General features: G+C 48.2%; 4 protein-coding genes across 5 annotated transcripts; all 4 read right to left on the bottom strand.

Moving 5' to 3' along the window:
* Positions 1–1,055: 1,055 nt before the first annotated feature.
* dr1 (down-regulator of transcription 1) lies at positions 1,056–3,071 on the bottom strand. 2 transcript variants are annotated; one of them, XM_061296519.1, is made up of 4 exons: positions 2,893–3,071; positions 2,320–2,479; positions 1,749–1,912; positions 1,056–1,537 (listed from the first exon to the last, which is right to left on the bottom strand). In XM_061296519.1, the coding sequence occupies exons 2-4, from the start codon at positions 2,477–2,479 to the stop codon at positions 1,394–1,396; spliced, it is 468 nt and encodes a 155-aa protein (XP_061152503.1). In that variant the 5' UTR covers positions 2,893–3,071; the 3' UTR covers positions 1,056–1,393. The 2 variants fall into 2 exon arrangements, with proteins under 2 accessions (XP_061152503.1, XP_061152502.1); XM_061296518.1 differs by having other exon boundaries at positions 2,320–3,071.
* Positions 3,072–4,819: 1,748 nt separating this feature from the next.
* zgc:109982 (uncharacterized protein LOC553564 homolog) lies at positions 4,820–7,499 on the bottom strand. The gene is made up of 5 exons (XM_061296517.1): positions 6,636–7,499; positions 6,378–6,557; positions 6,222–6,315; positions 5,862–6,045; positions 4,820–5,673 (listed from the first exon to the last, which is right to left on the bottom strand). The coding sequence occupies exons 1-5, from the start codon at positions 6,808–6,810 to the stop codon at positions 5,443–5,445; spliced, it is 864 nt and encodes a 287-aa protein (XP_061152501.1). The 5' UTR covers positions 6,811–7,499; the 3' UTR covers positions 4,820–5,442.
* A 155-nt stretch (positions 7,500–7,654) lies between these two features.
* LOC133166544 (scinderin-like) lies at positions 7,655–13,473 on the bottom strand. Its single transcript, XM_061296516.1, has 17 exons — positions 13,308–13,473; positions 12,444–12,630; positions 12,184–12,338; positions 11,933–12,094; positions 11,704–11,853; positions 11,093–11,179; positions 10,857–10,989; positions 10,504–10,592; positions 10,222–10,437; positions 10,026–10,159; positions 9,873–9,963; positions 9,562–9,732; positions 9,261–9,438; positions 8,952–9,070; positions 8,548–8,625; positions 8,415–8,475; positions 7,655–8,340 (listed from the first exon to the last, which is right to left on the bottom strand). The coding sequence occupies exons 2-17, from the start codon at positions 12,622–12,624 to the stop codon at positions 8,183–8,185; spliced, it is 2,163 nt and encodes a 720-aa protein (XP_061152500.1). The 5' UTR covers positions 12,625–12,630; positions 13,308–13,473; the 3' UTR covers positions 7,655–8,182.
* A 2,520-nt stretch (positions 13,474–15,993) lies between these two features.
* Positions 15,994–17,841, bottom strand: si:ch73-389b16.1 (uncharacterized). Its single transcript, XM_061297381.1, has 2 exons — positions 17,619–17,841; positions 15,994–17,146 (listed from the first exon to the last, which is right to left on the bottom strand). The coding sequence occupies exons 1-2, from the start codon at positions 17,773–17,775 to the stop codon at positions 16,929–16,931; spliced, it is 375 nt and encodes a 124-aa protein (XP_061153365.1). The 5' UTR covers positions 17,776–17,841; the 3' UTR covers positions 15,994–16,928.
* Positions 17,842–22,995: the final 5,154 nt, after the last annotated feature.

A 22,995-nucleotide genomic window follows, 5' to 3' on the forward strand; every position in this document is an offset into this window, starting at 1 on the left:
TATCATTCCAAATATTTCTTGACAGAAACAAAATCTGAAATAACTTTATAAAAACAGCCCTTTGATACAAAATATGTGCCGATGTATATATGACATGATTTTGTTCTTACCCATTTAATGTGACTTATGTTTTCAGACATCACTGGACAGCTTCTCAACATCGGGCATGTAAAATGTAACTGTAATCTTCACGCAGGACTGCAAGCTCTCATCTGTAGTAGTCGTGGTGGAATTTGGAGATCTAATCCACTTTTTAAATCTATCCTTGCGGTCCTCTAATTTCTCCAGCAGTAATGCAATCACATTTTTTCTCACTCCCAGCTGGGTACTCGGCTGCAAATGCAGCATGCCTTCCCTGGAAATTTCCACATTAGTCTTTTTGTTGTTTGACAACTTCTCATCATAGAGCAAACATGTAGGCAACTCTTCCGCATTGGCAATGAAAGCAAATGATTCGGTCCAAGAACTGTTGAATCCTATTCTCCTCAGCTATCGTTCTCTTTTTCCCCTTGGGATCCATCGCTCATCACACACCCACCAGTTTATTTACAACAGCAACCATCGATGCAACACACCGAGTTGGAGGACACGTGTGTCGCAGCTTATGATGCAAATCTCCGTTGACAGATATTTTGAAATTGAATATGTATTCCACACAATTTACAGCATTGGAAAACGTTGAGAATGTTTTTCTCGAGTTTACCCCTGCTACAGAAACTATAATAAAAATGAAAATATATTTTCCCTCTCATCTTTTACCATTTTCATACCTTTTTAAAAAAGGCTCCAGGGAGCCACGAAGGCGGCGCTAAAGAGCTGCATGCAGCTCTGAGCCGCGGGTTGCCGACCCCTGCCCTAAACGTAGACGCTTGGATATAGCAAATGTGTCGATCCAAGCCTGTCAATCGTAACAAAATCTTAAACCGGGCTCCACGTCCTCTCAGTCCACCTCGGACTGCTGCTGATAGGCTGCTCTGAAAAGACCTGCCAGTCACTTTGACAGGACGTTTGGATTAGCCAGCACACAAAGAAAAAGGGAGAGTGTGTAGGAGCGGTGGAGGTGTAAAAAAAGAGAAAGAATTTATTGCTTCAAGAAGTTTGTGGAATGAGCAAGTGGACACAAAGCATCCTCTTCAACTGACACCATGTCAACAACATGCCAGATGTCAGGCCGGCGGCCATCTTGGCTGACGGCACTCAGTAATACTGACACGTCAACGTTTTTGTCAGGTGGGAGAAAAAGTCTCCAAGCATCCACAATGTAAGACAATTTGAAAAAGAGGCGGCAGGAAATCAAAGTCTTCGAGTAAGTATTCCCCCGCACTTTCCGTCCATCCTCGAGGGCATGTTGCAGTGGTATCTGCCCCCCACCCCTTATGCCCCCCTTCCCATCTCACATATCTTCGTCCTCATCTTCGTCCTGAGAGGAACCGGCCTGCTGGGTGGCGCTGGCCGCTGCTGCCATCTGGGCCTGCTGCGCCGCCTGCTGCATCTGCAGCCACTCCTGCTGGGCCAGCTCGGCCTGCTGCTGCCGCGCCTGGATGCACACACATCATCACATCAATCCCCCTGCCATGCAAAAATAAACAACAACAAAAATTGTGTGCCTGGTGAGCTGGACACCCTCAAATATGCCAGTGGATTGTGGTATTGTAAGGCAGTTCTCCACACAGATTGTCACGCTTGGCATGTGAAAGCTGGCGTGGGACGGGGAGTCCCAAGGTGCTTGTCCCGCTCATCAGATTTACCTTGGCGAAGAGCTCCTGCTGTTGCCGAAGCAGCTCCTCCTCAGGGATGCCGAGGTTTTCCAGGCGGGAGCTGGCCTTCCTCCTCTTCAGGGCCACCGTCTTGCACTCCTGCAGCACATCCTTCACCTCCGTGATGTAGGAAGCAAAGCCCAGGCTCTCCAGTGCTGGAAGGCGACAAACGTTTTGATCTGAGGGACGAGGCGCGAGCGAGTGCAATTGCGGGGTGGCTTAAGCACCAAAAAGTCCCACCTCACAAGCATAAAATGCTGCATTTGCTGCCTGTCTCCACAAGTGACAAGCAGCACAACCATTCAAAGTTTATCCCCTTAAATTGTCAACTGACTACACTGAAAGTAGTAGTTTCTTGATTGCAAGTATGCAAATAGTTGTGAATTGTTGCTCCTTTACATCAACGTCGCAGTACCATATTTGTATCCGCAAGTTGAAGCGAGCCAAGCAGAAGCCTTTGGGGAGCGGTTTTCATCCCACTCACGTATAGTCGCGAGGGGGATCCCTGGACCTCGACGGCCGGTGACGGCACGACGACAGCCTAGCAGGGGAGTTCCCTTACCGTTGATGACGTGCTCGGGGGAAATGGTCTTCTTGTCGGACTTGTTGCAGATCTCGTTGGCCTCGGAGGAGATGAGGTGGATGAACTCGGTGCAGCAATTGACCACCAGCTCGCGCGCGTCATTGGCCACGCGCACGTTGGGCAGCGTCTCTTTGATCATCTTGTTGATAGCGGCGCGCGGTATGGTCAGGTCGTCGTCGGTGCCGGACGACGAAGCCATCGCACGAACAAAACAAGCAAACACAACTAAGCCACAAGCCAAAGTCCCTAAACCTCTGTCCAATCTGGCGCCGCCCGCCCTGCGGCTAACGGAGGTTACGCTGACGCCGCAAGAGAGAGCGAAACGGCTCCGCACAACATCAGCACAAGAGTCAACGATCAAATATCACGACGGCGGTTCGACGTGGTGGAGGGGCGGAAACCGTCCAGCCACGAAGCGAAAAACAGGAGTCTTAGTAGCCGAACGCGTCCAGCAGACTTACAACAGCGCTGCCGCCCGAGAGCATGGCTAAAGCTAGGCTAAGCTAAGACAGACCGGCGAACAATGGAGCAGCTCGCTCACACGGAACTCACGGTTGAGCCGGTGCCACCGGGAAATCGATTAAAGGACGTCGCTAGCGAGTTTAATCGTAAACTAATCAATTAACCGTGTCAAAGGTCGAATAACTGGCAGTATGCCGTCGACTACTTTCAAAATGTACTCCTCCGACATTTGTGCGGATATGACAAAAACAAGACAGGAAACGGGAAGTTGCGCAGAAACAAGCCTAAAGCTACTAATACTAAATAGAAGACGTCGATCCCTCGTGGCTAAAGCTAGAGGATAGCCGTCTTACTTTGACACTGTTACTGACAACTGTTTTGCCCACTGAAAACACAATAATCAGTGCGCTTTTCAGGATGGGATCCCTGCAAGGATTCACGAGAGTATCGCAAAGAACCAACGTCACTTTTTGCATCAGTGTTTGACCTCGGTATCATGAACTTGTGCCTTCCAGTGGCCAGGTTTACATTTTGCAGCCAATTTGTCCCTATGGGCTTTGCTTACGTTTCATTTTTTATTGTTCTGACAACATGGTGCGGCCATGTTGATTTAAGGAGAAATCAAGGAGAAACCAATGTTCTCAAATTAGTCAGGTTCACAAATTGGCAGCGTAAAATGACCGCTGGTGGCTTTATATTGTTCGTCCATTCTATAGATTGAGCGACAAATCTGAGCAACTCTGAGTTTCCGAGCGGTCGGAGCTAACCAGGGGATGTTCGTAGATTGACCAGATTTGGGTTTCTGAAAAAGAGGACACCTTTTTTTGGATGGGGCGCGGTCATTTTGAGGGGGCGGGGCCTTTTTTTTTTTTTGAAGGGGGGGGGGCGGTCATTTGCGTCATATGTTATAACACAAATGATATGGTGTCTGTATAGCAATTGCAATTATAGGCCCGAATAACACAAAACAACATATATACAATAACAAAAACATATTTACACTAACAAAAACACATGTGTACACCGGCACTTTTTAGTTTTATAGTGGAACACTAAGTAAAAAAAGAAATACGGCCATCTCCTAATCCTCTTCCGTAGCCATCGGTGCATTTGAAGGAAAAAAAAGGGCTCCTCTTCAGTCCTCTTCTTGCTGGGTGCGTTGACACATTTATTTGCCAGAGACACGTAAGTGCCTGCCCTCCATGTCAAGCACTGAGCTTCATAAGGATCACAACCCTGCCGAAAGCACGGGAATCTTTTTTATTCTACTTCTCTGCGAACGTGCATTTTCGTTTCGGCATTGCTTGTAAACAAACACTCGGTGTCAACTGGCCAGCCCCCCCTACTTCGTAGCAAAGTGACTAGATTTGAGAAGGGCGCGATTTATTTGCAAACGATACAGAAAAACCTGGAATTGAGTGGAATGGAGTGGCAATTCTATTGACAATGTACTGTACATGTATTATGTTTGAGTCAGTCCAACAAAATCCCGGACGATTATTGAAATTCCCCCCGGGCATTTTTTAGGACTCAAAAGTAGGACATGTCCGGGAAAAAGAGGACATCTGGTCACACTGTTCGGAAATCCAGAATGCATTCTGAGATTATTGACGAACACGCCCTCTGAAATTGTTCGCTTTAGCACTAGCACTGCTGGGGAACAATTTCGGATCATGGTGTCATACCAAGAGCATGGAAGTCCCGTCGTTGATGGCCTTTGAGCCTCTTTGGATCCCTCATGTTAAACGGGACTAATTTTGTGGCGTTAAAACAGTAATTAAAAGGATGGACGGACAGATGGATGGATGAAGCAGGGTGCGAGGGATGGATGGATAAAACAATAATTTGGGGGGTGACTGACCTGAAGCATTTGTGACCAAGTCATTGTGGGAAATAGCTACCAGAGTCCAGAGTAAAATGCCCAAGTATATATTCTAATATAGAAATCACTTTACTTGTACAACTTCTATTCTTAGACATTTTTTGGGAATGTGTTTGAATAACTTATAAACATTCGTAGACATACTTGTGCAATTTAATCGATGATTGTGTGGATGTAAATGTATGCTTGTACACTTTCATCAATGAAATATGAGCACGTTGATATTCTAGCTAACAGGGACTCTGGAACCTGTTTGCCACAACACCTTTTTTGGATAGCATTCCTCTGTGACATAAGAGAGGTGGATCTCAGATTAGTTTAAATACATAATCACATACAATCCCAGTTGTGCTGACACACAAAACAGGAGGGAAGCTCTTTCAACGTTCAACCAATTTAATTTTAGGTTTTTAATATGACACATTTTAATGTTACCGTTGATCATGTGTTCTAATGATAAATTATAATCTATTCCCCATTTATTACCATTTACAAATATGTCTTCATATCTGTATTGTCTTTATATTTGTTCGATTTGCAGAGAAAGCAAAGTATGCTCCTAATAAAGCGGCTTTGGTTTTATCTGGCGCTTGCTCTCTACACTTGACAGGCTGTACAATATTTATGCGCCCACCGATTCGCACTCTGGCGGGGGCAAGCTACTTAAGTGCTGGCTGCTCCGGGCAGGCTGCCGCGCTCACTAAAACCAAGCACACGTTTCGGCGACTGACTCCCTCCAGCAACAGAAGGTCAGTCAGTTAGCTGCTTTTGTCCAGCATGAAGCTGCGTCTGCTCCTCCAACGCAGCAGCTTGAGAAAGTTGAGGCTGGCACTGAAAATCTTGTCATGCTCAAAGACCATCTTGTAGAAGGTGTCGATGGGCAGGTCGCCGTTGGGGTCAGCATACTTGAGCGTGGTCATGGGCGTGTACAGCATGTTGGTCTGGTGGCGGAACGGAGGGTTGTCCGACGTCATGATCCTTAGCGTGTGCTGAGGAGACACCAAGACATACGGGCTTCGGTTAAGACAAGAAGGCCAAGGGCCACACTGGGCGCTCCCCCAGCCGCAACAACGACGCTTCTTCAGGAGGCAGTTTGATAGGTTACTCTGACCAAAGCGCTCCAGGCAGACGTCCCTGAAATCCCGAGAGGAGTTGCACCGGGAAGGGAGGCCCCTACCTCAGCCACATCCTCTGCCGTTTGTCCCAGCGTCTCAAAAATTTGCTTGTAGTTCTTCAGGTAGATGTTGGTGAACATATCTGCCGTCACTGCGTCAGCATTGCTCAGGTTCGTTTTCAGTCCTTCATCGTACACCTTTTGCTCAAACTCTGTGATGACCGGACCCGGCTCGATCAGGCTGATGCTGTAAAAGGGGAGGACATATCCATATAATATAAACTTTGGACCAAAAGAGAAGCGCGACGTCCAGGAAATGGGAAGAGCATTTGCAACTTCGACAAAATTGTGGGGACACCCCAAAGTTGAGGCCAGCCTCTGCTTGAGAGCAGCGTAAGCGTAAGGAGCCTTCTGAGAACTTACTTGAGATTGAACCTGAGCGCTTGCACTGCTAAACTCTCGCAGAATCCCTCCACAGCAAACTTGGATGCGGCGTAGACGTCGTTGAAGAGGATCCCTGCGGGGGCGCAAGGGGAATTAGTTTTGCTTCAAGGGTTTGGTGGGACTGGTGGGCAGGACCTTGGATGCCCATGACGCTGCTGATGACCACGATGTGGCCTTTCTTGCGCCGCTTCATGTCGGGAAGGATCTCCTTGAGCAGCCTGACCAGGCCAAAGAAGTTGGTGTCCATCACCGTCTTCATCTCGTCCACAGACTGGCACTCGATGGGGCCTATCAGCCCCATGCCAGCGTTACTGACTGACAATGGAGTGAAGGTGTATTTTCACCCAGCCTTGGCACAAAACGTCGACCAAATGTTTTTCTTGATGAACTCACTGAGGATGTCCACCCTGCGCTCGGGCAGGCTGTCCACGCAGGCTTTGATGGACGTCTCGTCGCACACGTCCAGCTGCTTGATCTCCAGCGTGCGGCCCAGACTGCGGCCCGCCGCCTCCACCAGCGCCTGACCTTTGCTCACGTTCCGCATGGTGGCGTACACTGACGCATGCATACACGTGGACGTCAAACTTTTCACAGCAAGCGGCTCCTCGAAGCTCCGAAAATATGATCGTGACTGAAATGGCACCTCTGCCAAAGCCTTAGTCAAAACGACAGCTACAACAGGTCGGCGATGCACCAAGCTGAGCGATTTTTCTACGCAGCTTTTGTACTCGACCTAATAAGTCAATATGACTGAACTGTTCTTTTAAAAAGAATATCCGGCATATTATAATCTATTCAAAAATGTACTACACAGCCAAAGCACAAGTTTTTCAGCGCCACCCAGATTTTGATCAAGTCTAATGAGGCTGTATAAATAATACTTGAAAACTTGATAAAGTCTAACGAGGCATCTTTCCATTGCGTCGTTTCAATGCTCTACTTTCAATTGGTCTTGAATTCAGCAATTCTTTTTTGGACGATCAGTGTTGTAACAATTTTGAGTCAAACTGTTGCTCTGAAAATTAGCAGAGAGTGGCCACCTTCAAGCAAGATTTGGAATTATTTTAAAGCAACCGCAGAAGAGCAAACCTGGCTCGGAGCATCGTGTCAACGATGAACAACGCAATTTGCAGACTTTACCCATGAAGCGCTTCTTCTCATCCCCGGCGATGCGCACGGCAAGCGCCAGGCCGATGCCTGAGGAACATCCCGTGATCAGGACCACCTTCTGAGTCATTTTTAGCACAGGCCAGCGTGCAGGTCCAAGTCGGTCGAGAGCGTCGAGTCTGCCGGGCAATGAACAAGTGGACGGGCTTTTGCCTTCCTTAATACCCACCACTTAATCCCCGCAAAGTGCCATTCAGCACTGACGCGCAAGCTGACGCGGGTGACAAACACACGTTCGGCGCAAGACTTGTTCCCATGTTTATTTAAAAGCCTCAAACATTTGCCAACTAAATGTGCACAAGGCAAAGAAAGCTAAATTCCACTGAAAGCAAAATCACAAAAGGGAGGAGAGCAAGCTGGCATTCTTCAAACGATCTGCTGCCAGAAAGTGACGTCGATCAGCAGATCGCCATCTCTTCGCATACCATCAACCATTCCATGATGGGGCCATTATTTCAAAACACATGGAATGAATCAAATAGCATCTATTCTATTCTCTTCATGTGTGCCGCAGGAAAAAAATGACAGGCCTTTTGCATGCCATTAATTTTGTCTGACATTGAATGTCTAAAAAAAAAAAAATCTACCAGTTTTGCTCTATTTTAAGGAAGCTGATATGGACAAAGCAAAAAAAAAAAAAAACCCAGCGCGGGCATTGTGACTTGTTCCCATTCACGTAACCAAGCCACCAATATGACCCCCGCCTACTGAAATACGCACCACTAAACTGCAGGCAACGCTACAAGACAAGCCGCGCAATCTCCGGCCTCCGACTAACGAGCGCCGATGACTGCCAGGAGGTCTTTGTCCCACAAGGTAGGGTCCCAGGCTTGGAACCACCCAGTAAAGGAGGGCAGCTCCTCACCCTGTTTGATGGTGGTGACAGGAGTCCCGTGGCGGCCGGATGGGTCCGACTTCAAATACTCCTCGGCTGAAAGGTCCGCAAAAAAACTTAGCGGGCATCGTGTTGTCATTCTGCATCACAAACAGTCCTGTTGGGCTTACCGATATGCACCGCTCCCTTTTTCTCTGTCTCGTTGGCGTCTTTCCCGATCCAGATAAAGAGCTGGACCAGTCAAAAGTCAGATGCTTGTTTGTCGACAACAATATTTAGAAACAGGAAGTTGAGACAATGTACCTGGAGGCAAGTGTCCAGAATCATGACGTCGTCCGTCTCCAGGTCCAACTGGTCCAATTCTCCGGGGACCTCCTCCACCTGCGCAAAGACACCCGCTTCAATGTGACTAATGCATGCCAGCAAAGCGCAACGTCAAGAAGAGGAGAGGCAGGCTTTCCCTTGGGTGGGATGGTCTTTACAGAAAAGAAAAGATAAACGGACAGCAGCTAGCCCTTTATGATCACCCCCCCACACACACAGACCCCTTTACAATGGCGCGCGCACATACGCACACGTGGGAGCAAATCAGGGTTGGTGTCTTGCTCATGTACACTTTGACATGAGCACCGGGGTTGAGGATCAAAGCCATGAGCACTCCACCACCGAACCAACCAGAAATATAAGACGAGGAGATTTGTCCTCACGTTGATTCGTCCGCTGGCGTTGGAGCATCCGAAGAGTCTGGGTTGCCATACTTTGGTGTTCTGCAGGACCAGCGAAGTTTGGTAGTCCTTGCGCCCCCCCAGCGCCTTCCAGAAGTTCTCTGGTGGTGCCCACGCAGCAGCAACAACAGGCATCAATGCACACGCACACAGCTTAAACGCCTATTTCAGTCAAGTGTACGAGAGGTCATCCTGAATTGATGCTATGACAAAGTGTCACTATGGCAATTTTCCCTTGAGACCCTGTTTGCGAACAAGGCCTCACACAAGGCTTGTTTGTGTTTTGCTGACCGGGCTCCTTGGTCTCGGCCACCTCGGTGGGGGTGCCACCGCCCAGAATGCTGATCACGTGTTTGGCGGCCACCATCTCCTCCGGCGTGGCGCCGCGACCCTTCCACACAAAGTTCCCTTTGGGCCACTTGAGCACAAAGACATCGTTGGAGTTGAGAGAAGCTGCGTCCGCTGCCACCTGAAACCACAGACAGGGAGAGCAATGGGGCTCAAGGCAAACAGAAGGCTCAACGACCCAGAAGGAGTCGGTGACACTCAATGGCACCACCTCGAGATGAGTCCAAATTACAGCTCCACCCACCTCGACAGCGCGAGTGCCCCCGGTGGAGCTCTGGCGGATATGGAAGAGGCGGGTGGCGCTTGGCTCGCTGTGGCCATCCTTGCGGGACGTGCCGCCAAGATGTACCACCAGGGGCTTGCCCCCGAACAGGCACAGCAGGTGTGGAGGTTCTTGGCCCTGAGTTACGCGCACCTGGACACCGACAACAACACAACGGGTATGCATGCGGCTTGCTTAGCACCTCTCTTGCTAGCCCACCTCAATAATGTTGCTTATTCGCCTAGATGTGATTGAAGACTCCATTTGCTACATCAACACAATAAAGGCCTTACTTGTGTAGCCACGCCTCCCATGGAGTCGTCCAGGGCGACGGCCAAGAAGGCAGAGGCTCCCAACTCGTCTCTGGAGCACTTGTTTCCTTGCCTGAAGGGGGAGAATTCTCCGAAGTTCAAAGTCTAACCCAAAATGCTAAAGTACAAACAGACCATATGTAGATGATGTGCTTGTTTCTGCCACCGCTGTTATAAGTATACTGCAGCAAGTAGCAGTCGCCGCCAAAGAACTGGCCGTGGGAGGACGCGTCCACAGGAACACGGCCGCCGCCCTCCACGCGCCACACCTGAACAACAGGAAGTAAGCGGCATTAACGAGCAGGAGGAAGCGTCAAGGGACAGGAAGTACCTGCACTTTGCCCGATCCGTCATCCACCATTCCGTGCTGCGCAGCCATGAGGTTGTTGCCATGGAGACCGGAGGCGTCAAAGGGGATCTGCTTAACGACGGCGATCCTTCCCACCGTGTACGCCTGACCCGGACCCGTGGTCTCATCCTTGTCTAGCCAGTTCTCAAAGAACTCCTTGAACAGGGTGCTCTCTGCCCCTTGCGGCAGGATTTGGACCTGCACGTTAGGCGTCACGGGAATGAGATGAGCTTGTGACCAAACGCTGTTCAAGTGACTCATTACCTGACACTTGTCTGAGTACTTCTTGTCCGTGATGAACTTATTGGCAACGGTAAGCGCGGCTTCCCGCTCTTCCTTGTTAGAGTCCCGACCTGCGCGAAAACCGCTAACATGGATTACTGTGCTAAGTCATATTAAAACCCAGCAACGTGCTCCAAAATAGTCAAGACGGACTAAATTATTGAAGTCACTTGCTAAAAAAAAAAAAAAGTCAGACAATTAAACTAATTTCTCTGCAAACTAGCACATTTGCCACCCCACTAACTACAAAACCAACCGAGAACCTAACACACACGCTAGAAAACTCATTGACTACTATTGTCAACCCTTTGCTGGAAACTTGGCTAGCTAGCTACCTTTCCAGAAGAAGATCTTGTTGTCTTGGCCATTATCTAGAATGTAGCACTCTTTGCTGGAGAGGATGTCCTGCTTGAAGGGGTTCCTCTGAGCCACCTCCTTCAGTGACATCTTGCCTGAAGCATCTGACACCTGCACGGGAAACAGTTAGAGAGCAGACTCCTCTGCATGTTAGCAACGAGCTGTTGCACATCTTTCAGCACGTTTGGTGTGTCGTGCTACATTGTGCTCTTACCATGTAGAGAGATGCAGAGCCTCTGCTCTTTTGCATGGTAGGCATGTCTGAACTTCCTGGAGGCAGATCGGGCTTTGGTCCCAGAACCTGGGAGAAAAAAAATAAAGATAAAACAAGCGACAGTCGAATTCAACAAGTCAGAACAGAATAGGCTGGAAAAGAGTAGAGTAGACATAGAACAGGTCAGGACAGATTAAAAGACAACAGAACCAAACAGAGCACGTTGGGGTAGCATAGGAAAGCGTCGACTATAACACCGTTGAAAGGCATATTGTAGGCCACACTAAAATAGGATCGTTTGAATTCTTTGGAGTGAAATAGAAGAAAATAGAGCAAAGTCGAATAAATCAGCATATATTTCAAGAAGAGGACAACGTGGAACAGAGTAGCATAGAATAAAATCGAGTAGCACAAGACAATAGCTTGAAATCTATACAAGGGATTGGAATAATAAAAAGCAGACTCGAGAAGAAAAGGCCAAATAGAGAAGGACAGGACACAAGAAACAAAAAAAGAGAGAAGTGTGCCGCTCTTTTGGGTGTGTCCAGATACTTGAGTAGAAGAACTCGTGCCAAGGAAGGGACCTATGACTTAAGCAAACGGAGCGTCACCTTGATGACCTCCTCGGGCTCATCTCCCTCGTCGATGATGTGCAGCTCCGCGCGTCCTCGCCGCTCGTTGTCACGGATGTCCACGGCCAGTTGCGTGGCCTTCAGCCGCTCGTACCGGTTGCTGTCGCTGCCCGCCCAGGGGAAGATGTCCTGTCAATCAAACACGGCTGGCCATAAGCAGCGGGAAAGCAGACCAAAAAGGCTGCGGAGGCCGGCGGGGTTTCCGTACCTTGCCAAAGTCAATAATGAAGCAGTCCCCCTTGTTGAAGCTAGCCCAGGTCAGGTCCACCTCAGTGGCGCGTACCTGTCGGTGACCTTTCACGTGCAGCAGACGCTTGACATTTGCTTCGTTGGTTACCACGTTACGGAAGCCTGAAGCCACGCCCCCTTTCTGAAAGGCAACAACGCAGCATTGCATGAGCCCGCGTGACACGTCACGTCTGGCGTCGGCACGCGCCAGCGATTGAGCGAGCGAACCACCTGGTACTTGAGTCCGTGTTTGAAATACTGGAGGAAAGACACCGACTCTTCACCCTGGTGCTCAGTGAACTGTACGGCGGCGCCGCCCAGGGAGCCGTCCAGCTGTGTCATCAAAATAGTCGCCGCTATTTTCTCATCCTGGGACGTCTGCGAGCCTGTGGCGGCCGACAGGGGCGCAAACAGAGAAGTGGCACTTTACTCAGCATTTCCACCCAAACATGTGCTTGCTTGGGGCTGCAGTAGCCATTCCCACTCATTACCCATCCAGGTGTGCACGTTGTAAGACAGCACGGAGTTGGTGTGGAGGACGATGTAGGAGTCTCCCATGTAGAAGCTTCCGTGCAGTTCTTTGGGCACCTCCCCCAAGTCCAGCTTCTCCACACGCCATATCTGAAGACCGGGATGCTTCCCCGCTGAATGGAATGCTTTGAGAGTCGGCATCCTCACCTGAACAAAGTTGTAAAAACTGGTTGCTGGCCAGTCGCACGCATCTATTCTATAGCTATTGTCACACGGGCAACCGCGACGATGTCGGCTGGCACCTGGCAGCAGCATGAATAAATCAACACTCTTGTGAGCGGAGAGCAGGTTTCTGATAATGTCTCATATGACACAACAGGGCGTAGCTACTGCCCGTCAAACTTGTTGCGACTATGTCAGCTGGCACCGGGCGGCAGCATGACGAAATCAACACTCTTGTGAGCGGAGAGCAGCTTCAGAATCAGAATCAACTTTATTGGCCAAGTTAGTGCATGCCAAACAAGGAATTTGACTCTGGCTGATCTCAGCCTCTGTACAACATTTAAGTGACTAACAACATTCGGGTGACTAACAACATTTAAGCGGCAAGAGCAAGATATTATTGCTCAGTGATGGTTGCTGATAATTGGTCATATGACGCAACAGGGCGTAGCTGCTGCCCGCCAAACTCGTTGCTCAGGAATTGGTATTTATGTTGCTCATCGTTTCTTATTCATGTGATCTCCATTTCCTTACATTTGCTTCTCTTTTTGTTCTCTTTTTTCCACACTGTCTTGACACAAACATTAAAAAAACTCAATCGGAAGAGATACAGGAATTATAATTATAACGATCCTGCGAGTGTGTCCGCGTGCAGACTTTACCTTTTGCAGTTGCTGATGCTGATGATGTTTATGTTCTTTCTTGCAGTTGACTTCTTCGCGTCCGCTTGCCTACCTTGATAGAGCGGCATTTTTATACGCCGCTTCGGGGGCGGAGGACGACAAGGGCGTCAAGGTGGGCGTGGCCTCTGCCCAGCCCTTGGCACGGGCGCTGAGCCAAGGTGGAGGACAAAAAATAAAAAATAAAGGAGACCAAAACAAAAGCATAGGAAAGCAAGCCTCGCCGACCCATTGGTTGTCTGCGCTGTCTCGCCCTCAGGAAAAATATAAATAAATAAACGACGCGGGCGGGGGCCAGGAAAGCAAACACCCAACGTCGGCACCGGCGCCTCCTCCCCTTCACGACAAGCTCCACCTGCTTGCGCTCTCTTCTTATAAGATCGTAGCATTAAAAACATTAGCCTCGTCAATTTTAGCCCAGTCTAGTCGAACCACTCGACACTGAAAAAAAGTTTTTGTTGAATTTACTCAATTTTATCCCGTTGAGTGGCAGCGCAGTATCTGGTTCCAGAACATTTAACAAGACGACGATACATCTACGTAGAAAAAAATATTTGGATGAATTAATTTTGTGCTGCCACTTGAGGAAGTTAAATTGACTAAATTCAACAACAGGCTTTGAGGAAAACAGCAGAAACATGGCATTCATTAAAAAGAACAGAATCGCATATTTTACCTTTCAATCATTTAAATATATTCCATTTAGTACAACCTGCAAATTTTAACTTTATGTAAATGCGTTTCCTGGTGAAGGGGAAGCAACTCGATTTGTTTAATTGCAATTATTGATACGCGTCAATTATGTGCACATTTTCCTTATTCGCTGCCGATCTTGATCCGCAGCAAACACCACTGTAAAATCGAGTGCCGTTTTGTCGACACTAGCTAAGCCTAACCACTTGCATCGCCTCAAACAAAATGTATTGTCTTGTGAAGTCTAAATCAGTCTGGCAGAGTCTCTTCTTTTCCATTCATCCAGCCATTATCGGAACAGTTTATCCTCACGAGGGTTCATTTGAATCAAATCAAGGTTACAAGTAACAAGTCAAAAGTCAAGTAAAAAGTCACACACAAATAGATCCGCACACCCTGTGAAGTTGTTTTGCTGGTTATACAACTGTGTGTGCGTGTCTGTGCGTGCGTGTGCGCGTGTGTGTGTGTGTGTGTTTGTGTGTGTTGCTCAGAAGAAGAATGCAGAGTCGTGTCGCTTCATGTTAGCGTTACAAGCGCTGCGTCAGCACATTTTGCCTGATTGTCAAGTGTGAACACAACGCACATAATCCCTCCGATCTACACGCACAGATACTCAAAGAATGGCACACACGAGTGACCACAAAGTCTTTTCCTAACTTGAGTTTGGACCAGATCAAACCTGCTCGCGTGAAGGGTGCGCCACCCCTGCTCATTCTGAGGAGCCTTTGAGCTCTGCTGGATCTGAGCCAATCAAACCAATGGAAAGGAAACAAAGATGGAGGACTAATCTGCGCGAACCAAGCTCATTCAGACGTTAGCCAAACTTTGATGATGCTCAACTTGCATTTCATCAGTGCACCTCCGTGGAAATGAGTTTTCATAACGGGCAAATGATTTGATTGGGTTTCATTTGTGCCGTCTCGTTGCATTTTACTCTCAGGCTGTTGCTAGGAGTCAAATGCACGTGTTATGTCACTGAATTCAGGAAAGAGAACTGAAAGCATCTTGCCGATGTTACGAGCTGCTTTGTGTCGTGTGCCACAAGCCGCTTTCAGAGAGTTTAACCCGTTTTGACCAAAGGTCACGCTGACTGTCTTGTGCAGGAGATTCTGCCGAGCCACCAAACAGTGTGGCGGAATATGAATGCAACAAGTTGGCTCAAGTCAGGACGGAAAGAACTGTGCTCAAAAACGTGGTGCAACACATACACATGGGTCACGGCGAGGCCCCGAAGAAACGCCGCTTATATACAGAGAATGAAATGGCAATAATGAAAATCTTCGGGCAAAGCAGCAGGAACACAGTGTTGCTGTAGCCTGAGCCAGAAATCATGTGACTTTTGTGAAATGATCTGCATTGAAGAGGCTTCTGTGTTTTCCGCTTTCTGCTTTCCCTCTGGCTGCTCAGACTCAAATAGATTATTAGAAATAGCGCATGATAGCATTCCACCCAAACAGAACATGCAGATGACTGACCACAACCTCAAGACGCTTAAAACACGCTCCCAGCACACACGCTAACAAGAATCAAACACGAGAAAAAGTCAAAGGCACAAAATAGCAGCAACAGGTTAGCCACCAGAGAATGGTTGCAGCCAAACTAGCGAACCTGCTCGAAAATACACAAGCTAATGGTCAGTTGATGACAACATTAGGTGTTGTGCTCAAAAAAGGTTAAGTGCATTGCAAAGGTTTGGTTATTTTGATACACTACAATCGCTAATTAAGTTAATACTTTAATTTCAAAGATTGTAATGTAACAAAATGGGGATGAGCACTTTTACAAGGCACTAAAAATGCACTGAAGAATTTGAACGTGTCACGTGCTAACAGAGTGTACAACACAACAATCTTTTTTTTGATGAGGCTAAGCCAATGATATAACCAAAGCAGCTAACACGCTATCAACTGAACAGCAATATTAAACTGGTTGATAAACATCAACAATGTCAACAAAAACAACATGGAGAAAGGCAAAAAATGTTTTCATTTTTATTTCAATGAAATTGTGCGGGGATAAGAGTAGTCATTTAGTTAAATGTATCATCTAGTTTTATCTTGTCTAGTTGAGTCAAATATCGTGTAGTCTAATCAAATTTGTCTAACTACTCTAATCTAGTCTAGTACAGTCAACTATTCTCGTACATACAATGTAGGCCTAGATTATAGTCTACAATAATCTAGTCTGGCCTAGTCAGTCTCAGAGTAGGCGAATCTAGTTTTTCCAAGTAGAATCTTGTCAAGTCTGGTTGAGTTTACGTAGTTTAAACAGACTAATGGAAGGAAGGTGGTTTCACTATTCACTTGCAATTTCATTCAGTCTACATCAGGGGTGGCCAACCCGCGGCTCGCGAGCCGCATGCGGCTCTTTGCCGGGTTTCATGCTGCTCCTTTACGTTCGGCTCGCGAGCCGCATGCGGCTCCTTTACGTTCATATCAACATTTGTGGGTTTATTTGTCTGTTTGTTTTTGTGCGTGTTCGCTTCGCTTGAGTTCAATATGGTATTTTCGTCAAACGCTGCGTGTTCGCTTCGCTTGAGTTCAATATGGGATTTTCGTCAAACGCGCATGCACATGAGGTGAAATCCCGCAAAGGAGGAGGGGCAAAGCCATTCGGGGGGGGTGATGTGGCTCTTTGCAGTACACAGTAAAAAAATGTGGCTCTTAGTCTCTGACTGGTTGGCCACCCCTGGTCTACATCATCTTAATGTAGTTTACACTAGCATAGTTGAGCGCAACGTAGTCTACTCTTGCCAAGCAGAGACAAATCCAGTCTCGTAGAGCTCATTTACTAGCATGTCGCACAGTCTGGACCAGTAAAATGTAGAAGGAGGAGGAGGAGGAGAAGAAGAAGGGGCTCGTGATCATGCTTTCAGTCTGGGCCTGCTCTGTGGTCCTGGTGCCCGGGCGTTCACCTGAGTCCAGCTGCCAGCTTCTCCATGGCGGCCTTGCGTTCCTCAGCTTTCTGCTGCGAGCGACGCAGGACGTTGCGCAGTTCCTGGAGGTGGTCCAAAGTTCCCTCCAGCTCGCCCTTCACCGTCTTCATTTGACTTTCCAGCATCTGAGTGTGGTGCAGAGAGTTCCGCCGGTGGCGCCGACTAGAGCGCACCTTCTCCTCCAGGTCCTCCACTGCGTAAACACACATCAGCGCTCACAACCAAACTCTGCCAAGGAAAACGTTTGTCATTTCCACAGAAACACTATGTGATATTTATCCATGACCTCCACCGGGGAATCATTTTGTTTCAAGTTTGCTTTGGCCACCAACCCTACAATCTGCCTTCCCCGCAGCAGGTAACAAAGTGTTTCTTTGACACAATAAAGCTGACAACATGCATGCGCTTGTTTTTTGAAGCAGCAACAGCGTTTTGTTACTTTACACAGCGACACTGCTTCGGATTCACCTCCACCAAGAATGAACGCTCTTCATTTGTTTACGTGACATCAAGCAACAACTAACAAGGCTACTTTGGTGCGCTACCCTCACCAAGGAAATGCTCACTGCATTTCGCCGCCACACCTTCCGACGTTACCGCCACCAAGGAACAACTACTTGTCGTTCGCTTGCTCCATTTTGCAGATTCAGAGAAAAGGGACGCACCCATGTTTTCCTGGACCTTGTCCGGCTCACTGCGCTTGTCCATCAAGTCTTTGGTCTGCTGCATGAGCTTCTCCATCTTGAGCAGCTGCGTGGCCTTGCTGTCGCTGTCCCGCCGGATCTTCAGCAGTTCTCGTTCTCTTGGGCTCAGTTCATCCATTGCCGCTGACTGGTTCTCCGCCGAGGCCACTCACACACGTGCATGCATGTTCTTTAGCACTTTACCCTTTTATAAGCGTGGCTCCACCCCCTCACATGTCCCCTCGTCCCCGGGGCCGAGAAGACAGGCGGTGCTCAGTTCTACTCTATCACGAGATAAGCGCCTTCTTCCTCGCAAAAACCGACCGGAACAAGAATGGCCCAATGACACGTCGTAGTTTTTCAAGGCTCCTGAATGTCCCTTCACGTTGCATCAATATTCCCAAGTTCATGAGGGTTCTTGTATATTGGAGATAATTCCTGAGAAAAGTTCCCAAATTTCACCAACTGTCCTGAAAGGGTTCCTGAACATTCCCATTTTTTTCTGAATGATCCAAGTGGTGCCTCGAGGTTCTCAATGTTTTCCAACCGTTTCGGAATGTTTTTGACGGTTCCTGAATTTTTTTGGCTAGTTCTGAAATTTGTGAAGAAAACAGGGGACACTTTTGTCATTGACTGAAATGTATCGAATGCAACAGCAGTCAACAACACGCACTGTTGATAGTCATGTGGAGGTTTGTCTGACTTTAGGGTCAAACTAAGTAATCAGTAGATGGATTTCACACCTGCAAGACTTTAAAGACGTACGCCCCGCAGTTGAGTCATTGTTTTGTTTCTCCTGAGAATTACCGTTTTTTTCCGGGTATAATGCGCAAAATTTAACTAATTTATTGTCCTAAAATCTGGGGTGCGCATTATACATGGGTACAAAAAAAAATAATAATATATATATATATTTTTATCCGGATATAATACGGAGGCCGCCATTACAGATGCGCTTTCCTCTCTGCTGTTCACTTCAAACACGCTCCATACGAACACAATGCTCTCATATCAGACGCTTGCTCGATCACCTGCTCGTTTGCTGTCACAATGTCCATCCATCCATTTTCTGTACCGCTTAGTCCCCACTGGGGTCGCGGGCGTGCTGGAGCCTATTGTGGTAGATTGGAATCGAGCACTCGGTGCTCGACTGTGTGGTCTGTCTGTATTGAGAGTCGGGGAGATGTTGACTGAGCGGGCAGTAAAAGATCGACTTGTACTGCATCCTTGCCTCCGTGTATTATTGGTGAAACAACCAGTAAGCAACCCACGGTTAGTGACAACACTACAACAGTGTATCAGAGCATAAAGCCACAACATGGTGTCAGAAGACGGAGTTACGGAGTAAGTCAAGGACAGTATTCAACACGTGTTGACCGAAGATAAGCGGCAAGCTAACGGGAGCTAACACAGCCGACATGGAGCAGTTCAGGCCACCGTCTCCGCTGATAATCACGGGGAACCTCGCTGAAAACTGGCGCAGGTGGGAGCAGCGTTTCCAGCTCTATATGGTTGCTTCTGGCGCGGTGGATAAAAATGAGGGGGTTAAAATTGCCATCCTGCTCCACACTGTCGGCGAAGAGGCGCTGGAAGTGTATAATACACTTGCCATTACCCCAGAAGGGGAGGAAGCAACGATGGAGGAAGTTTTGGAAGCATTCAGAGGCTACTGCAGTCCACAAAAGAACGTTGTTTTTGAACGCCATCAGTTTTGGTCACACACAATGTCATCAGGAATATCGGTGGACAGATTCATCACAGAACTACGTCAGAAGAGCAAGAACTGTGAGTTTGGAAGACATGAAGATGACATGATAAGGGATAAATTGGTGTTCAGCATTAGTGATACCCATCTGAAAGAGAGACTGTTACGTGATAATGCACTTACTTTACGCAGAGCAATGGAAACATGTAGATCAGCAGAACTCGCCAAGTCACAAATACAAGCGATGCAAGCGTCACCTGTTGTCCATGATGCCTCAGTGGATGCGTTAAATAGAGCAAGAGTGCAAACACGCAGCTGGGACAAGAACAAACCAAGCTACAAGAAGCAGGTAATGACTGTGTGCCGTAAATGCGGAAACAAGCACGAGCCTCGTCAATGCCCAGCTTACGGCGCTGTGTGTCATAAATGTGGAAAAAATAACCACTTTTCAAAGGTGTGTAGGGGTGGCTATGAGAAAAATAGCCATTGTAAGACAAAGACTGTAAACAATTTAGAAAAAGAAATGGACTGTTTATACATAGGCATGATTGGAAATGGAACCAAGAAAACAGCACACCAAACAAAGGACACTGTATGGCGCGAAACAGCCACGATCAGAGGTGTTGCAATTGACTTCAAGCTGGACACTGGTGCTGACGCTAATGTGCTGCCCAGGCAGCTATACCAGCAGCTACCAGGTCCCGTTCAGCTGCGTCCAACAAAGACTATGTTGATAGCTTTTGGAGGGGCACGCCTGACAGCAGATGGTGTTGCATCTTTAGAATGCAGAACGTCTAAACGCAAGGCTGTGCTGGACTTCCACGTGAGTAGCCAAGCAGACAAGCCAATTCTAGGAGGGGAGGCTTGTGAAGACCTGCAACTGGTGAAGAGGATGGGGTCGCTCGCGGCAAAGGCTCCACAACAACAACAACCGCCAGCCACCAAAGAGGAGCTACTACTAAGATATGCTGATGTATTCACAGGATTGGGGGAATTTCCTGGAGTTCATCACATACACGTCGACCCCAGCGTCACTCCTGTGATTCACGCATGCAGGAATGTACCCCTCTCCATCATGGATGCGCTGAAAGTGACAATCAAAGACTTACAAAACAGAAAAGTGATAACACCGGTGAATGAACCAACAGAATGGGTGAACAGTCTTGTTGCCACTAAGAAAAAGAACGGGTCGCTGAGGGTGTGTTTGGATCCTTGCAACCTGAATGAGGCAGTCAAGCGCCAGCATTACTCCATTCCTACTCCTGAAGATGTGCGCAGCAGACTGGCTGGAAAATCCATCTTCTCCATCTTGGATGAGAAGGATGGGTACTGGCAGATCAAGCTAGATGAGCCATCATCTAAGCTCTGCACCTTCAACACGCCGTGGGGACGCTTTCGCTTCCTCAGGCTACCATTTGGGATTAAGTCGGCCAGTGAAGTCTTTCAACAAAAGAATTGTGAGACCTTCGGCGACATTCCAGGTGTGTACGTCATAGCAGACGACATGATTATAGCAGCATCGTCAGAGCAAGAACATGATGAAATCCTGCAGAAAGTAATGGAGAGAGCAAAGTCTGCCAATGTGAAATTTAACAAAGACAAAATCCAGTTCAAAGTGAACACAGTAAAATATATGGGACACATCATCACGGCAGCAGGACAGAGGGCTGATGACGCCAAGATCAAAGCGATTGTCGACATGCCGACCCCGGACGACAAACAAAGTCTCCAACGCCTGCTGGGAATGACAAAATTCCTGGCGCAGTACATACCAAATGAAGCCTCACTCACGGCACCCCTCAGACAGCTGCTAAAGAAGGACGTAGCATGGCAGTGGTGCCCACACCACAGCGCAGCACTACAGACGCTGAAGTCTACCCTCACACAAGCGCCTGTTCTGAGGTACTACGATCACAAGCAGCCGCTGACTCTGCAAGCAGATTCCTCAAAGGATGGGCTGGGAGCCTGTCTGCTGCAGGATGGCCACCCGGTGTGCTATGCATCAAGAGCGCTCACGGACACTGAAAAAAGATATGCGCAAATCGAGAAAGAGTTACTTGCCATAGTGTTTGCTGCTAAAAGGTTTCACCAGTATGTTTACGGAAGAACAGTAACAGTGCAGTCTGATCACAAACCTTTGGAGGTCATTGTGCGCAAACCACTGAGCAAAGCGCCAGCACGGCTGCAAGGGATGCTTCTACAACTACAGAGGTATGATTTGAATGTGACATATACATCAGGCAAACACATGTACATCGCGGACACGCTCTCACGCGCCACAGCGTGCAATGACAGTGGCAATCTCAATGAGAACCCTTGTGATGAGAGAGTTGTGTATGCCTTGGAAGCCACAGACGCGTTGAGTAACGAAACACTTAGCCAGCTGAAATCAGCAACGGCAGCAGATGGCGTGTTACAAGCTGTATGTGAGAGACACTTGAAGGGTTGGCCCATGAAAAAGAAAAGTCTGGACAGTAAACTACACAGTTACTGGCCAATGAGGGACAATATCAGCATCGTGAATGACATTGTGATGGTCGGAGACAAAATCATAATACCCGAGTGCTTCAAGAGAGTGATTTTGGAGAAGCTGCACCTTGCACACCAAGGCGTGCAGCGTACTAAAGCTAAAGCGAGAAAAGTCCTTTACTGGCCTGGCATGACACGAGACATAGAGACAATGGTGGAAAAATGTGTGCAGTGCCAGCAGCTACAGCCCAGACACCAGGCTGAGCCACTCATTCCACACCAGGTTCCTGAACTGCCATGGATGAAAGTTGGAGCTGACATCTTCGAGCTGCATGGTCAGTCATACCTGCTGTTGGTGGATTACCTGACAAAATATCCAGAAGTGCTCAACCTGACTGATAAAACAGCTCGCACGGTGATTCAGAAGATGAAGTCTGTCTTTGCCAGACATGGGATACCTAAGGAGGTAGTGAGTGATCATGTCCCATTCGCCAGCTATGAGATGCAGTCATTTGCAGCTTCATGGGAGTTCAAGCTCACACACTCCAGCCCAGGTTTTCCCTCTTCAAATGGAATGGCGGAGCGGGCCATAAAGACGGTAAAACACGCGCTGAAGAAAGCAGTGCAGACTGGCACTGACCCACATCTAGTGTTGCTGTCGCTGAGAAACACACCGGTGACAGGACTAAACCTGACACCTGCACAAATGTTGATGGGTAGAGTCCTGCGCAGCACACTTCCATGTTCCAGTGCTGTGCTGAAACAGTCATCCCCACAGCATATTCTCGAAAGAATACAGGACTTGCAGTCCCGGCAAAAGCAACACTACGACCAGCGTGCAAAGCAACTGCCAGTGCTGACCCCAGGAGACACGGTGCACATGCAGACGCGACGCGGCTGGGAGCCAGCGGTTGTCATCAGGCAGCGAGATGAACCACGCTCCTACACTGTACAGACACCGGCAGGGAGGACACGCAGGAGGAACAGGCGACATCTGAGAAAGATACACCCAAGCCTGTTCAAAGACTCTCACCCTGATGAACATTTGGACTCTGAGTTTCAACATACTCAGGCTACTGCAACAGTGGACTCACCACCACTGGAACCGGTACCACGCAACCCTTGTCCTGTGCCTGTGGACAGCATGCCCACATGCTATACCAGGAGTGGCAGAGCAGTTAGGCG

Source organism: Syngnathus typhle, linkage group LG14 (genome assembly GCF_033458585.1).
Source record: "Syngnathus typhle isolate RoL2023-S1 ecotype Sweden linkage group LG14, RoL_Styp_1.0, whole genome shotgun sequence".
In the NCBI taxonomy this organism is placed as follows: Eukaryota; Metazoa; Chordata; class Actinopteri; order Syngnathiformes; family Syngnathidae; genus Syngnathus; species Syngnathus typhle.

Coding starts and splice junctions, on each gene's coding strand:
- dr1 (XM_061296518.1), bottom strand. CDS start 2,539: ATGGCTTCGTCGTCCGGCACCGACGACGACCTGACCATACCGCGCGCC. Junction 1,913..2,319: donor CCCCGAGCACGTCATCAACG/GTAAGGGAACTC, acceptor GTCGCCTTCCAG/CACTGGAGAGCCTGGGCTTT. Junction 1,538..1,748: donor AGCAGGAGCTCTTCGCCAAG/GTAAATCTGATG, acceptor GTGTGCATCCAG/GCGCGGCAGCAGCAGGCCGA.
- zgc:109982 (XM_061296517.1), bottom strand. CDS start 6,810: ATGCATGCGTCAGTGTACGCCACCATGCGGAACGTGAGCAAAGGTCAG. Junction 6,558..6,635: donor GCGCAGGGTGGACATCCTCA/GTGAGTTCATCA, acceptor CTCCATTGTCAG/TCAGTAACGCTGGCATGGGG. Junction 6,316..6,377: donor CAGCGTCATGGGCATCCAAG/GTCCTGCCCACC, acceptor GCGCCCCCGCAG/GGATCCTCTTCAACGACGTC.
- LOC133166544 (XM_061296516.1), bottom strand. CDS start 12,624: ATGCCGACTCTCAAAGCATTCCATTCAGCGGGGAAGCATCCCGGTCTT. Junction 10,438..10,503: donor AGTACTCAGACAAGTGTCAG/GTAATGAGTCAC, acceptor CCTAACGTGCAG/GTCCAAATCCTGCCGCAAGG. Junction 9,964..10,025: donor AAGCACATCATCTACATATG/GTCTGTTTGTAC, acceptor CTCCCCCTTCAG/GCAAGGAAACAAGTGCTCCA.
- si:ch73-389b16.1 (XM_061297381.1), bottom strand. CDS start 17,775: ATGGATGAACTGAGCCCAAGAGAACGAGAACTGCTGAAGATCCGGCGG. Junction 17,147..17,618: donor CAAGGTCCAGGAAAACATGG/GTGCGTCCCTTT, acceptor GTGTTTACGCAG/TGGAGGACCTGGAGGAGAAG.